The 16,124-nt window shown below is 43.2% G+C and overlaps 1 protein-coding gene across 3 annotated transcripts in view; it reads left to right on the forward strand.

The window, feature by feature from the left end:
* LYST (lysosomal trafficking regulator) overlaps positions 1 to 16,124 on the forward strand; it is a 3,752,809-nt gene that overhangs the window by 1,810,474 nt on the left and 1,926,211 nt on the right. For all 3 annotated transcript variants that reach the window (XM_085611970.1, XM_085611971.1, XM_085611972.1), the window contains one exon: positions 6,369 to 6,538. In XM_085611970.1, the coding sequence (XP_085468096.1) occupies positions 6,369 to 6,538 (170 nt within the window). The remainder of the gene's footprint in view (positions 1 to 6,368; positions 6,539 to 16,124) is intronic.

Below are 16,124 nucleotides of genomic sequence, written 5' to 3' on the forward strand. Positions count from 1 at the left end.
CGTGCCATCCGTGTCAATTGAGTGAACAAAAAAAATGCTTAACACACCCTCTGGATAAGCCTAACTGCTTGCCTACACTATCACAAAGAGAGCTGTTAGTAATTCCCTAATTTAGCCTCTGCTATACCTTTGGGGACTCCTCACTGGACTCTGTGCACACCATACCTTATTTTAGTGTAGTGTATACAGAGCCAGCTTCCTACATTGGTGGATCATCGGTGGGATGTAAAACCTTGCATTTTATTGGACTAACTTGGTCGACCTCTGATCACATGATAAGAATCCAAAAATGTACAACTCATCTTTTGAATTAACTATTTTCCAAAATTATAAACAATCTTGTCAGGGCCTTGTGTTCAGTTCATGTAGCTTTTTTTAGAAAAAGTTAAAGTCACTGAAGTTAGGGGGGAAGTACTTAGAGCTTTTGTGTATAAGTCCTCTAAAAAGAACCCCACTTTAGACAAATAATGAGCAACACAGAGAATGTGCCTGAGGAGCTCAACTTTACCCTTTACTCCAACCTAAAGTTTAGGAAGCTACTTCGCCGTAAGGCTAGACAAATAAGAACAGGGTCCAACCCTACCAGAATAGAACTCCTGGAGTTTCTGGCAGTGTATGAGAAGAAGCACCCCTCTCCTGAGGAGGAAGACTCACAGGGAGACTGGGAAGGTAGTGAGGTGGATGAGGTCTTTAACCCTCCATCCCAACTACTTAGGTAGGCAGTAGAGGCTCTACACACTGCAGAGGTAGGCTTGCCTCTGTACAAGGCAGTGAAAACAACTTCACTGAAGAGGACATGCTTTTAGCAAGGCTGATAGGTTGAATTCTCATCCCACCCAGCCAGATTTTTGTACAGTGCTGGAGCTTGAGCTACTGCCCACTCCTTTGCATATGAATGTTTAAGGTGAACGGAAACGTAGTTGGCAAATGCAGGAAAAATTATACTTTCTCCCCTGGGGCATTAAATTATGAATGCAGGCAGCCAATCTTGTTCTGCTAACAGGATGTCATAACCAGATAAGTTCTTCCAAAAAATACCTTTCACTTTCCTGGGCTTGTCCCCTCCATCTGGAGTGTTATTTCATATAACTTATGTGGGACGCTCACCCTGGTGTTTCCACAGTGATGTAATCATTCAACTCCGCTGTCACCAGAAATTCCTTCAGGTTCTGGCAAGCTATTGTTACTTCTGCCGCACTGTCTAGCACCGTTCAGAAGTTGTGTCCTCAGCATTCTGGGCATGTCTGATTTTCAGACCAGCAACTTTTTTTCTTACATTGAGGTTTTGAGGTTTGCTTATCTTCTTTTTTAGAAGTAAAGTCTTGAGTGCGCTGCTTGTCTCTGGACTGTGTGCGCTCCTCTCTATTTTCTGACCGTCCTTCTCTTTCGGAGCTTTTCTTCGATCCCTGAAAGGAACGTGTATCAGTATCCTGATACCTGTCAGGTTTCGTAATATTATCCCTATTCCTAAGGTTGTACCTCTTTTCAGAGTGCTCCTGTTGAGGAGACCTAGTTCAGGACTGAGATCTCTTGTCTTTAGAGTTTTCTTTTTTATCATCCCACTTCTTTTTAGAAGAAGTAGGTGCCTGTTTAGAAGTGTCCTTCTCAGGACTGCCCTGTAGTTGAGGTTTTAAAGTTGCTCCCCCCCCCCCAAACTATCCCTGCCTAATTCTACATATGCAGTTTCAATTATTTTAGGTAGTTCAGCCTCCTGTATTAACGGGCCGGCCTCCCTTAGGCGTTGGCGGATTGTCACTGATGCTGCTTCCCCTTTAATGTTAGCTAGTATTATGGCTGATACCTAGTCATAGTTATGTAATAACGTCATTCCTATGTTCAGGGCAGGTTCTGCTCCGTAGTCATTTTGTATTTGTCTTAATACATCAGGTATTACTGCTAATGAAGGAATACCATGAGTTCTGGTATATATGACAGCTATGACTGTACCCCAAGAGGTGCAATCCTCTAACTGTGGTGTAATCCCCATGGGCAAACAGATTGTTAACATTCTGGGTTTTTCAAATGGTGTGGTATTTGGAAATACTGCTTCTAACTGGGTTATTTTCTGAGCTACCCAGAAAGGAATTTGTTCATGTTTGGTGGGCACTTTGCCCATTACCGCGTGTAATGTTTGGAGTAATTTCAGTACCTGCGCTCCGTGTAGGAGCTGGATTTGGTGTAATTACTGTTGGTTGGACCGCTAGTGTCCTCAAGATGAAGTGTCCTGTTTCTGTAGAGTTTCATCAACTCTTTTTGTTGAACAAGCAGTTCATCACCTGGCATTGTGTCAATGTCTGGATGTGGTGCAGAGGTCGCTAATATCGGCCATGTTGCTCCTGGTCTTCCTAAAGGACCAAGCCTTGCTCTTGTTCTTGTGTGGGGTAGGGCGCAATTAAACCAGAAAATATGTTCAGTCTGCTCAAACGGAGTGTAGGCTGCTGGAACCTCTTCATGTGTGTAATAATGAAAAGTTTTTGTTACAGCATCTCCTTCTGGGAATGTAACCCATGAGCAGAATACCTCTGTTTTGAAATCTTTGTGTGCCTCTATCACGAATATTACTACACCTCCTCTGGATGATAACCCATGTTTGACGAGTTTAACTGTCAGAGTTTGTCTTACTTTGGCTGCAATTTGTATTGCATCTACATCTTCCTCCGTTTCCGGAAGTGGTTGCTATAGTGGGTTTAAGGTTGAAGTAGTCATTGTGTATAGAACATGGACTAACTGTCCAAGAAAATTATGAAAAAGGTTTTATGCAAACGTTTTATGCACAATTTTGGGAATATTTCCTTAAACTTGAATAACCAACAGCCAATACATCGGCTATCTCGCCAAATTAGCTGTGGCGGAGTTTTTTCCCACTCACTCCAGACGTCTCTGGGTTTTGTAAGTAGGGTCTCTGAGAATAAGCACAACTGGGCTACTTAGATTCTACTGTTAAATAAGTGCCTAACCACGTTGGGCGCCATGTAGTGTAGTTCCTTAATACCCTTCATTTAGGGACCTGCGCTGTTTACGGATAACATAAACTGTGGGTCTGGTGGCAGACTGACTCTGTTACACCCCCGCCGAGTATGTTAGCCATGTTTTTTGCATTAGCTAGCTCGCAGTGCCACTAGAATCTCCTTCTGTCAGAGAGAATAGTTTTTCGTAACCTCAGAACACAACCGCAGACTCGTGGAAACAATATACTACTTTTCATACTACTTTTCATACAGTCAATAGTGCTTGCTTGTTTTCTCTCAGAAACATACAAAGAAGAAACAGTTGGGCGTGTTACAATAAGAATTTATTGTACCGTTGTTCTTCTCATGTAAAATATATGTGCTGCTACAACTGTAACACAGTAGCAGAGATATAGAATCAGAGATATTGAATCAGCAGTACAGTGAATAAAAAAAGAATAGTACAGCTCTACCATTTTTCAATAGTCATGAACATATACATGAATATAAAATGCATTTATAAAATAAAGTGCGTACTCCTAAGATGCCTGACTTGATGTACCTGAGTGTACCTAGCATGTGAGTAGGTGCGAAAGAGCTAATAAACCTAAGAGCCTAATAGTCTAAGAGCCTGAAAGTCTAGAAGCCAAGAATCCCACTAGGATTTAGTCGAACCCCATTACCTGTATAGTGAGAGTGTGGGACATCGTCCTGGATTTGATTTGGACATCCCGCAAGAGATGGTTAGACCACTGTCAGCTGGAGCGATGGCATGGTTGAGCCGCAGCGGCTCTGGTCAGTGTGTTGGCCTTGAAGTCTCGGTTCCCTCGTGCTTACTGATAGCAAGAGGTGCTGTATTTATACAGTCTATGTGTGTATGTTAGCCATTGTTCAGTATGAGGATGACGTTGGGGATTAAACCTTTGTGCGTAGATAGGAGAGGTGAAGTATGCCCCCTGGAGAGTTTTTTCATAAATTATTCATATGTGCTAAGGATATAGTCTTAGCAATATTGATCGGGCAAAACCCACCCTCGTCATGAAACTAAGTGAAAGGTTTAGTCCTTAAAAGGCCTCAGTCCTTATAAAGCGTTCAGTCCCTATAAGACATTCTGTCCTTATTTGGAGTTATGTCCTTATAAGGCTCATTCATATGAAATGAAGGGTAGATGATGTAGGGAAAGAGTACTATGTTCTCTAAACCTATTTTAGGGTACCAATATGAAATATAACAGAACTTCCTTATGAAATCTACAGTGTTATTCTGGCAACCAGGCATCCCTCCACCAAGACAGTATACGCCTGCTGTTTGAAAAAATTTGGATCATATTGTATAGAAAAGTCCATTGACCCACTTTCTGCCTCCCTTTCTGGTATTTTGCTTTTTATCCTTACCCTTGCCCAGCATGGGTCTGCTGTGAGCACTCTGAAGGGTTATCTTTCTGCTCTGTCTGCTTTCTTGCGGGTGCCTGACCAACCCTCTTTATTTTAGTCCCCTATTGTAAATAGATTTTTGAGGGGCCTTGTACATATGTTCCGCCCTTCTCCTTTTATTATGCGTCAGTGGGACCTTAATTTGGTCCTCACACTCTTGATGTGTGCTTCTTTTGAGCCTCTTCACAGTTGTCCCCTCAGGCTGCTTACCTTAAAACCAGCTTTTCTTGTGCCGATTACATGAGACCGGAGGGAGAGTGAGCTGCAGCCTTTATAAACCAAGCCTCCATTCGTATCAGTTTATCTGGACAAACTGGTCCTTCGCATTAGGGCCTCTTTTCTGGACAATAGTGGTGACACCATTGCATGTGGGCCAATCTGTCACCTTGCCCACCTTGTACACTCCTCCATATCCTTCTAATGAAGAAGAGCGACTCCACCGCCTGGACCGAAAAATAACCTTGTCGTTCTAACTTGACCACAGACGAGATTTACCAACTCTGTGTTTTTTTTTTTGTTGGTGTGAACAAAGGTCAGGCCGTGCAGAACGGACCATCTTTTGATAGGTCATTCTCTGCATCAAGATCTGCTATGTACTGGCAAAGAAGCAGCCTCTGGAAAGCTAACAGGCGAATTCCACCAGAACTAAATCTGCAACCACTGCATTAGTACGTGGAGTCCTAGTCCTGGACATCTGCCAGAGAGCCGCGTGGGTTTCCCTACACACATTTACCATGTATTACTGCCTGGACAGTCTGGTCCGCAGGGACGAGCATTTTGCCCGTTCTGTCCTGCAGGACTTCTTAGTTTAAATTTGTCCGCAGACCCACCAACAGTGATTGTATAACTTGGGTACCTATTCAAAGGTAAGGAATCTGCAGCTAGAAGTCTCTATCAGATGAACAAGTTACTTACTTTCGGTAATGCCTTATCTGGTAGAGAAAATATCTAGCTATAGATTCCTTACTGACCCACCCACCCTCCCCATTGTGCAGACAAATTTCTAGGGTCAGGGAGGATCCCTTTCAGGGCCCTAGTTTTCAGTGCACTTCATGGATCCGGGCTGCTGATGTGGAAAGTCGTGAAAAGTAACTGATGTCAGCGTGGCGATATAGGTGATGCAGATGTCACTTCTGGCGCGGCCGATGCGTGGAGCCGGTCGACGCCACCTACTGGCATGTTGGAGTACTGCTCAGGAAAAATCTGTTGGATCCAGTCTGATGCCTGAGTAAATTCAGAGGTAAGGACTCTGTGGCTAGATATTTTCTCTACCAGATAAAGCCTTTCCTAAGATAAGTAACTTGTTCTTCTAGTGGATAGTCTATTGCTAAGATTTCTAACTGCCTTCCCTGTTCTGTGGACTGGCCCATTTATTACATTAAAAAAAGTCTCAAGTTAGTATTCAGAACACTGTAGCCAACAATAGATCATGATCCGCTTCTGAGGAGTGCAGAAAGGAATAAAGTAAGAAACTGACGTTGTGCGCAGGGGTTGCTCTTAAATGATATGCTGCTTTGTCACTTCTGGGCCATTACGAATCTAATCTAAAGCTGTATGATGCCAACTAGTAGCGTGAGATCAGCACTGAGACAAAAAAAAACTGCGTATTCAGTTAGGGCGTCTCTGGAATTTTCTAAGGTGATGAATCTGCCGTTAGAATACTCAGCAGAAAGAGTGTTGCTGAAGGTAAGTAACTTGTTTGTTTGAAATGTTTTGCTGATTTCTACAAATAGGTGCACGGAAGTTGTATTATGTACGATAACGTTTTGCCCTGTTAATTGTTGATGAAATGAGCTAGTATAGCAAAGGGAACCGTAATACTTGCCTTCAGTGGCATCTAAACTCTTCCTTATTGCCCAATAAGGATCAAAGCAGGTATGTCTCTTGAAACGGAGATTGCCATTGTTTAGAAGCATTTATGTTCATGAAATTTAAGGGTATATAAAATATTGCTGCTTTAATTTCCATTATTTACTTTTCCCTTTAGTTGCTAGATGCATATTTTCAACGATCATCCAAGGAACAGAAAGAAGCATTTTTGAAAAAACATGGGTTTGCCTTACTGGCCAATCAGTTGTATCTGCACCCAGGAACCAGAGCACTGATCGATTGCTTTTTGGAAATGTTTTTTGGGAGACCTTTTGGCCTTGATGAAGAGTATGTATTGCTTGTTTCAGGACCTACCTATGTTCACATTTCATTTTTAAATGTTTTAAAGTAAATATTCATTTCTTAGCATTTTGTGTTTTTAAACAACTTTATTTAATGTTTTAAACGTAGGCAGTAGAAGTCTATCAGTGGCAACAAGTCTGATCCCAACAGTATTAAAAGTAACAAGCAAGTGAGAGAATTCAGAAAGCAAATCTTTGAATGTAGCACACCTGTCCCAGTTGGCATAAAATCAGTTATGAAATATCCAAGAGTATTTTACAAAGTTGTATTAGGAAAAGGATATTGAAGGGGACAAAATGCAGGTAAAAATATCTTTGATGTGGCAAGTAAGTCAACTTATGCAATAAGGCCTATGTTCGCAGTAATAATTCATTGTGGAGAACATAAACATGTAGCTGAAAACCATCATTATGTATAGGACTGAAAGGTTGTCTACTTGTATTGTGATAACCTATCTCTGACGGTTGCTGTTACTTTTTATTTGCACTTAGGCAGCTGCACAACCACATAGATCCATAGTCGAAGGGTCTGGAGCCTACTGTCTCCAAGCAATAGTTTGTCTAGCAGCCAGTCACAACTTAGAGATCAAGCTACCATATTAAGATGAGAGCATATGGAATTTCGTCAACAGGTTTTCCAAGAAGAAACACTCTGTACTTGGTTACAGTTACGAAAATGTTTTAATCTGAGCACCAGTCCACCACATTTAATAGTGAGTTCCAGTTAATTACATCCCTTCGGAATTGTCTGATACGCCCATCCCCCAAATTCCTGAAGCAGCAGTAGTCCTTTGTAAGCAATTTTCTTATATTGGGTAACTGCAAAATTACTCAACTTAGTGGGATTGGGTACTTGGCTCTTAAGAGCATCATAGATTTTAAGTTTCAGATCACCTCTACAGCAATAACCATAACTTCTAGATTTTATTGTGAAAATTAGGTTAATTCTTCACAAAGAGTTTGGGAATTGGGAATGTTGTTAATGGCAGTAGGCAGAGATTGGAGTTCATTAATAATTCATGATACTGCTTTAGCTAAATTAGGGTATGTAAAATCCTATTATTGTAGTAGACCTTTTGCTTCCTTTATCTTCTGTTTTAGATTTTTAGAGCTGAAGCTTTCCGAGGTTGGAAGAATGACTTTCTCCAATGTCTTACTTAATGGCATTTTTCTAACTTCAGTCTGCTGAGTTTTGGAGAAGAGCAAGGGGTTGTCCCTTTGCTGTCAAATGACCTGTGGGGGTTTAAACAAGGGTTAAAACTACTACATTCATATCTGAAAGAAACACGTTAGTTAGATTCCTCACCTTAGAATATCCCCAGGTGTCAGGCTGGATCTGGAAAGATTTTTCGTCACCAATACCCCTTAAGCGTCGCTAGGCTTCGTCTACGGCTCCGCGTCCGTCGTCGGCGTCGTGCGCCGGAATGACGTCGTCGGAGTACTTAGACGCCGCCCTCGCGCGCTGACGTCAGTTCTTTTTTCCGCGCCAGATAGCGCCGATCCGGGAAGAGCTTAACCCTTTAGTCACTTTTTGACTAAATCTTTTTGGACTCTTTTGTCTACTCGACCCGAACTGGTGCCGGTAGGATGCCTGGTTTTAAAGCCTGTGACTCCTGTTACCGACTGATGTCGGTAACGGACCACCATCACTGGAGCCTTTACTGCCTGGAGGCCGACCACAATGCGGAGTCGTGCCTCCACTGCCAGGCCTTGACCTCGAAGGCTAGGAGGAAGCGGTCCCGCAAGCTTCTCGAGCTCCGACACTCGGCTCCGTGCCGTTCAAGGTCCCGGTCCAGGAGGAGGTCGAAGGACCGGTCGCGGAGCCGCAGCCACCATCACCGCTCGTCGGGTTGAAAGTCTTCGGGTAAGTCGAAGCACGGTAAGAAGTCCAAGAGACGATACCGCTCTTCGGACTCCCCTCGCCGGTCGCGCGACTCGGTCGAGGGTCAGGGTGGTACCACCCCCGCGGCACCGTCGGAGCCGCAGGAGCCGCGTCCTGAAGAACCAGAACCTTTTGGGTCTGGCGGCGCAGGGTACGCCCAATGTCTCCGGAGTTCACCTGCTTCGCTACACAGAGACACGGGACACTCTGTCGGCGTTAGAAGATCAGATTATTTAGCTGCAGCTAGTACAGTTATCCTAGAAGTACACAAAGTAAGTTCTCAGGAGACTGCCACTTCACTCTGTGGCGCACAGGGTTTTATACTATCTAAGGTTCATATACATTAACAAAAAGCACTCCCAGAACACACAAGAAAGAGCCAATAAGGAAAGTTGGAAAACAGGATAGAACCAATAGGAGAGATTGGAAAACAAAAGTGTCAGATGACTCGAAGAAACCTCTCCTCCACCCATGTTTGTCACCCCTCCCTCAAGCTAATTCATTAACAGACTCATAACTAACTTGCAGGTGGCGAGATACGTTTGTGTGTGTTGGAGGACAGTTGTGAAACGAGAGAATGCTAGCAGAAGACAGTGAAGGCCAGAGGATAAGATAAAGTCAGGAAAGAATGGTGTGAATCATCAGATAGTTGAGACGGGGATTAGGAAAGCCAGACAGGGATTAGTGTACTCGGTCAGTCCTAACACCAGCTTTGTAAATAGAGGCAGAAAGCGTATTTCGACACCAGGTTGCAGAAAAAGCAGAATAGACTTTGCTCACCGTGCTGCCTGAGTGATGGCAACACAAAATGGCGGCGGAGCACAAAATGGCGGGTCGATTCGATTGCGATCAGAAATCGAAATTCCTCAGACCCTTTTTTTGCCAGAACTCAGGCAAGATAGACTCATGCTAATCTGAGTCAATGTCGATAGTCATCGAGTTGTTGCTGTAACATCATTCTTATGTTTTCTGTTACTTGTGGTTTGGGTTTTGGGATGCACATAGTAGCACAAAGGTCACAGATAGCGGGACCACAGTGCATACAAAGGCAACAGGAGAAAATAATGGTCAGAATTATACCAAGAAATGTCAATGCTTTCCAACCCCATTTGGACAGTAGTCCCCAAAACCACTCCGTAAAAGACCAATCTCCTTCGTCCTGGTGAATAGACTCAGAGATTATGTGCAACTTGGAGATAGCTTGGTATACTGTCGGAGCGTCATAGGTATGAAAATACAGCAACTTGACCCGATCAATTTGCACACTCCACCACGATCTGCGAGGACAAAATCTAAGGCAACTCGATTTTGTAATGTCATAAGACGATCCGCCTGTAGTTCTGCCGTGATGTTACTTAAGGCACCTACAGTGATGTCTATTGTGGTCTCTACGACACAAACCAATTGCCTTATATTTCTGCTGTTGGCCATTGGACCCCAAAAAAGGAAGAAATCCTTTGAGGAAATCTCCTCCCTCTTGTCCTGCTGTGTCCTTCGAATCAATAATCCCTCTGCCGTATCTGGTACGATGATGGTTTGCAGAAGCGGTGTATGTAGGGGGAAGAAGGAAAGCTATATAACAGGAGCCAGAAAAACCTGTTGGTAACCATGTATAAGCTCTATTATAGCAAATGAAATAGGTGCCTTGAGACGGCACTAGAGGAGGCGAGTTCTGAGAGGAATAAACGTACGTGTAGGAGCAGTTATTCCTTTGTATAGTGTCAGAAGAGCGATCGTTTATCTGTAAGCAGAAGTTGCCCTGATGTGGTATAGTCCAAATCGGTGAAGATTTTCCTTTCTTATCTTTATCACTAAGACTAGACATATATTGGGTGACATTCCAGTTAGTGTACGCCTTTCTTTGGTCAATGGAGATTTTACTATTTTCCATGATTTTAGCCATAGCTACCATTCCCTTAATCAAAGAACTATGACTAAAATCTGGATCGCTAGCATGTGAACTAACAGATCGTCTGAATTTGCTTTGATAAGCATTGGAGAAGATGACGAAGTAAGCTCAAGCAGAACCCTCATAAGAAAACGGGAGAACTAAATATGGCATTCCTTTCTCTGTGGTGTGCGGCATAAATCCACACACCCAACAGTTAGTTGTATTGACCACTAACTGATGCTGATGTAATAACTGGACAAAGGAATTGTTATAATATTCAGTTCTTCTAATGAGTTCATGTTGAGGAAGAGTATGAAAGAGATGTGGAGAGACAGTTGAAGAAGACGAAAAAGAAGGAGAGACAACTTTTGGCTGCAGAGCATAAATAATCCAACCTATAAATGCCAAAACAATACACAATAATATAATAACACATAAAGTTATACTGAAACGACTGTACATTATTTTACAGGATTCTTTCTTTATTTCTTCCTTTCTCTCTCTTTTGCCTAGTGTAGTTTCCATCTTGCTAATGGATGCTCACGGCAATCTTCCTCGATCGCTCAATCACGTTTGTCTACCGTCCTATGACACTGTAAGTCCTGCAGGCCTATTGCCACTACTCAGGTCGTGATTCAGACTCCTACCGTGACCCTGTAACCGGGACAGAATACTACACAAGAGAGAAAATTCTTAAGTGTTCTTTGGTCTAGGTCTTAAATTGTATTGTTCCCTCCCAGGAACCTTTTGATCTTGGAGTAATGTTCGTGGATTAGTCGTATCCAAGCGACGATGTGGTGGTATTGCTTCCTGCAAAACGTCGTCGTCCTCTTTCTCAGACAGTGTCCCATTCAGGTGTGCATCACTAAAAGGCACGAATCGTGGAATCTTTTCACTTTCACAGTCACCAACACCCTTGCGTACCTATTGATCGTAGGGCAAAGGCACTTTCTTACAATGCACACCGTGAATCCAATTCTTCTTTCCCTCGACTTTAACTGCGGTTCTCGTAGTGAGCAAGACCATTTGGGGCTCCCTCCATCTGGGCTCCAAATTCCTTTTCCTCTGGAAGTTTTTAATACAGACCCAGTCACCTGGTCGGATGGAATGACCTGGGTCTGTGGAAGCCTTCGGCAGAGCACTCTGAACCTGTTGATGGAGAACACGCAATTTAGTCGTAAGATCATGCAAGTAATCAATCAACATTGGATATGGCAAGTCTGAGTATTTCTTAGGGCGAGGGACTCCCCATACATTAGCCGGGCGTCCAAAAACCACTTCGTAAGGGCTAAGTCCCAAACGAGAGTTTACTGCAGTTCTGGTGGATAGCACGGCTAATGGCAAAGCATCGGGCCAATTGAGTCCTGTACTCGCTTGAACCTTTGTTAGTTTCAACTTCAAGGTTCCATTGTAACATTCTACTAAACCCGCTGATTGTGGATGATTTGCCGCATGGAACTTTTGCTTGATACCAAGACCTGCACAAACTTTCTGCATAACTTGGCCAACAAATTCGCTCCCATTGTCACTCCAGACAATGCGCGGCAAACCAAACCTGGGGAAAAATTCTTTCAATAGATTTTTGGCTGTGGATAAGGCTGTGTTATCTTTTAGAGGGTATGCTTCTATCCATCTTGAAAAGGCACATACTACCACCAGAACATATTTGAGGTTGTTGCATCGCTCCATATGAATATAGTCGATTTGCAACACCTCAAATGGCTATGTCGGAGGAGCAAAGTGACCTGCTGGAGTTGGGGTTCCCTTTCCCGGATTGTACATCAAACAAATAATACAATGTTTCACTACATTGTCTGCGCATTTTGGGATTCTGTCATTTTGCCATACTGGAGCCAGAAGTTTGCATATACCTTTCGCACTTAAGTGGGCTGGACCATGCGCCATAGTAACCACTGGAAGCACGTAGGCATCTGGTAACAGCCAACGTTGGTGTTCAGATAATTCCACCCAACAACCCATCTCATCTAACATTCCTGTACTTTCTCTCCACATGCTCAACTCTTTCTCTGAAGCCTCGTTATGAATCGATCGTACACTTTCCACTGTATTCTCATACATTCCTCTCTCTCTCTAACCCAATTCGCAGGACCTGCCACATACATTCGACTTGATGCATCTCTCGCTGTCTTTTTCGCTACCTCGTCTGCAAATGTATTTCCTCGACTTACATCATCTGTAATCTTTCTGTGTGCACTACACTTCACAATCGCTATTTGGGTGGGTAAGGCAAGTGATTCGAGGAGATCAGTCACTAACTGACCATGTTGTATTTTGGTGCCATGTGAGGTGAGAAAACCCCTTTCCTTCCAGAGACGCCCAAAGTTGAACGCTACACCAAAAGCATATTGGCTGTCAGTGTACACGTTCACTCTCTTCTCTTTCGACAATACACAGGCTCTTGTTAAAGCTATCAATTCAGCTGCTTGCGCTGAATTATGCCTAATACGTGCTGTTTCCACAACTGTATGCAAAGTAGTTACAGCATAGGCTGAAACTGTATCCCCATTAGGCATTTTAAAGCAAGAACCATCTACCCATTGAGGTCCATCCGAATTCTCTAGCGGTGTATCTTTCAAGTGAATTCTTCCTCTTGTCTCTTCCTCAGTACGGAAGAAACAATCATGTTGCTCCTCAACACTTTCCTAATCTGGAAGAGGCAACAGAGTAGCTGGATTTAGGGTATTACATCGTTTGATGTGTACGTGACTAGCCAACAGCGTCAGTTCGTATCCAGTTAGAGGAGCGCTCGTAAGATGCTATGTTTTCGTTCTATTTAGTAAGGTATCCACTGCATGTGGTACCATGACAATGAGAGTGTTATCCAATACTACTCCAGCAGACTGTCAAATAGAAATTGCTGCTGCTGCTGTCGCTTTGAGACAACTGGGCAATGCTTTAGCTACAGGATCGAACGTAGCCGAAAAATAGGCACATGGCCGCTGTTTGTCACCAAATCGCTGTGTTAAAACTGACAACGCACAACCTTCTCTCTCATGAACATAGAGCGTAAAGGGCTTGCTGTAATCAGGAGTACCCAATACAGGAGCAGAACACAGAGCGATTAGTAAATCAGTGAAACTCTTTTGGCACTCATCAGTCCAAGGAAGGGGCTGAGGCGTATCTTTCAAAGTGAGGGCCAACAGAGGTTTGGCTATCAAAGAGAAGTTAGGGATCCACTGTCTGCAATAAGAAGTAATACCTAGAAAGGCACGTACCTCCCTTTGTGTGGATGGTACAGACATTCGTGCAATCGCCTTTATTCGTTCTGGTGTTAGTCGCCGTCCCTCCTTTGATAGGAGATGACCCAAGTAGGTAACCTCTCGACAAACATATTGTAGTTTGGAGGGTGAAACCTTATGATTCAGATTAAACAAATGGCATAACAATGCAACAGTGACATCTTTGCAGATATCTTCTGAATCAGCGGCAACTAACAAGTCATCCATATACTGGACAAGAGCAGCACCAGACGGCAAATGTAAAGTATCAAGATGACTTTTTAAAGCTTGGCTGTAAATAGAGGGACTTTCACAATAGCCTTGAGGTGCGCGCTTAAACCGGAAGCTTCGGCCTCCAAGAGAGAAACCAAAAATGTCCCTACTCTCTTCTGCAATGGGAATACTAAAGAAGGCATTCTTTAGATTAATAACAGAAAACCAGGTCGCTGTAGAAGGTATCATTGTCAACAAAGCAGTAATATCTAATACTACGGGAAACTGTGGTACAACAATTTTGTTTACCTCCCGGAGATCAATCACAAAACGATATACAGGTGGATGAGAAGGATCAGTGCGTTTGAGAACAGGAAGAATAGGACTATTGCATGCGTTACCTCTTGTTTCTTCAACCACACCCTTCTGGATCAAATCATGAATAATTTCCAAAAGCGCTTTTTCACATTCAGTGGAAATTCTGTACTGCGGAATGCGTGGCAATTCAACATTAGGTTTAAGAGTGACAACATAAGGTGGAATCTCAAGACAACCCACATCGTTCGGACCCGTGGCCCAAAGCGTTGCAGGAAGAGAAAGCAATTCAGGTGGAAACTGATCTTTGGACAAATACATTGGAGAGATCAATTTCTGTCCTAAAGTAAGATGTACACCAGAAGGAGAACAATATATCGTAGCATGCATTCTTTTCAATAGATCTAAGCCCAACAGATTCTCACCGCAACCATTCGTCAAAAGAAGTGGAGCTTCCAAATCATAAGTGCCAACTGAAATAGGCAAAGGGCAAGAAACTGGGTTGCGAACAGGGGCGCCAGAGAATCCTACAGAAACATTCGTTAAGCCGGACAAAGGTGCCCCAGGGAGTTTAGAATGAATGATAGAACTTCTCATTGCCCCAGTATTTAGAAGAAATGGCTCTGAAACACCCATTGTAGTGACGTTAACATAAGGTCCATTCTGATCTACTGGAATCGGCACAACTCCCTTACTTTGTCTATGGCTGTCCTAGTTGGCATGAAGACTCTCATTTCCACCTTCAATGTAATGGTCTTCATTGTAATACTGCGTAGACCTAACATTTTGATGATCGAAGTAGTTCATGGAATTGGGAGAAGGAAAGGCACGCTGTTCTTGAGTCAGCACACCTCAACTTCTACCTCTGTTTGCTGACTGAAGGCCAGCACGACCTCATGGAGCAGATAATGCTCCGTTGCGTTGCAATAAAACTGGACAACTATTCTTAAAATGACCTTCCTCTATGCAATAGGCACATTGATTAGGACCTAACAAAGGTCGCGGAATGTATGGCTCAGGTTTTTGATACAACCTCTGAAACTGTGGAGGCTGTTGAAACTGAGGCTGAACATAACGTGGAGGATAAGCTTGTTGCAAGAGAACCTTCGTTTTTAATTCTTTCGTCTTTTTCTCTTGCTTTTCTTTTTCCTCCTTATCTCTGGTTTCATAATATTGCGCAGTAGCCAATATCTGGGCAGAAGAAGAAACAGCCCATGAACTCTGAGTCTTTCAATTTGTGTGACAGGTCGGGAAGCAAATTGAATACGAATTTGTCCACAAATAATCGCTGTCCACCCTCTGTAGCCATATCTTAACCACTGTGATCAATAAAGGTCTCTTCGAAACGAATGAAGAAATCAGAGACACTTTCATCTTTCTTTTGTTTGCATGCTGCTAGTTTATCCCAATTAACTCTCAATGCAGGCATCATAGTTTTCATTAATGTAATAATCCTACCAGGGTGTTCCAAAATCAAAGCTTCAGGCTTTGCACCACCCTCTTGATCTCTATCTGTAGTAGTTATAACATCCCAAGTAGCACCTAGTTCCTGCGCGTGATCCTCTCTACGAATCTTAGCCCATATTGTCTGTGGGAGTACATTTCCCATTAGCATATCAATATCTGCTAAGTTCATGATGCAAGCATCAACTGTCTGTGATAATTCTTTATAATAACCTGCAGGGTTTTTACGAGGATCTGGTAAAGTCTGCTTAAGGGCCAAGACTTCAGATCTCTTCCAAGGGACATGCACCCCTATACGTTGGAAATGAGCAGGAATAGCTGCATTAGCACCTACTCCCGCAACCTCTTCCTTCCATACTGGAGGAACCTCTCTCATAGGATAATTTTTCGACGTCAGTCTAACCGACGGATCAGAATCAAGGAAAGCCTGAGAGAATAACAAGGACCTATAAGAAATAAGTGTCCTTACAGCTTTCTCAACCTTAGGACCCACAACAAGTCCTTTATCAAAATCGGCCTGAACATCTAACAGGTCTTGTGAGATTGGACTCGAACTCACACCTTCCCA

The sequence above is a fragment of the Triturus cristatus genome, chromosome 6, assembly GCF_964204655.1.
Source record: "Triturus cristatus chromosome 6, aTriCri1.1, whole genome shotgun sequence".
Lineage (NCBI taxonomy): Eukaryota > Metazoa > Chordata > Amphibia > Caudata > Salamandridae > Triturus > Triturus cristatus.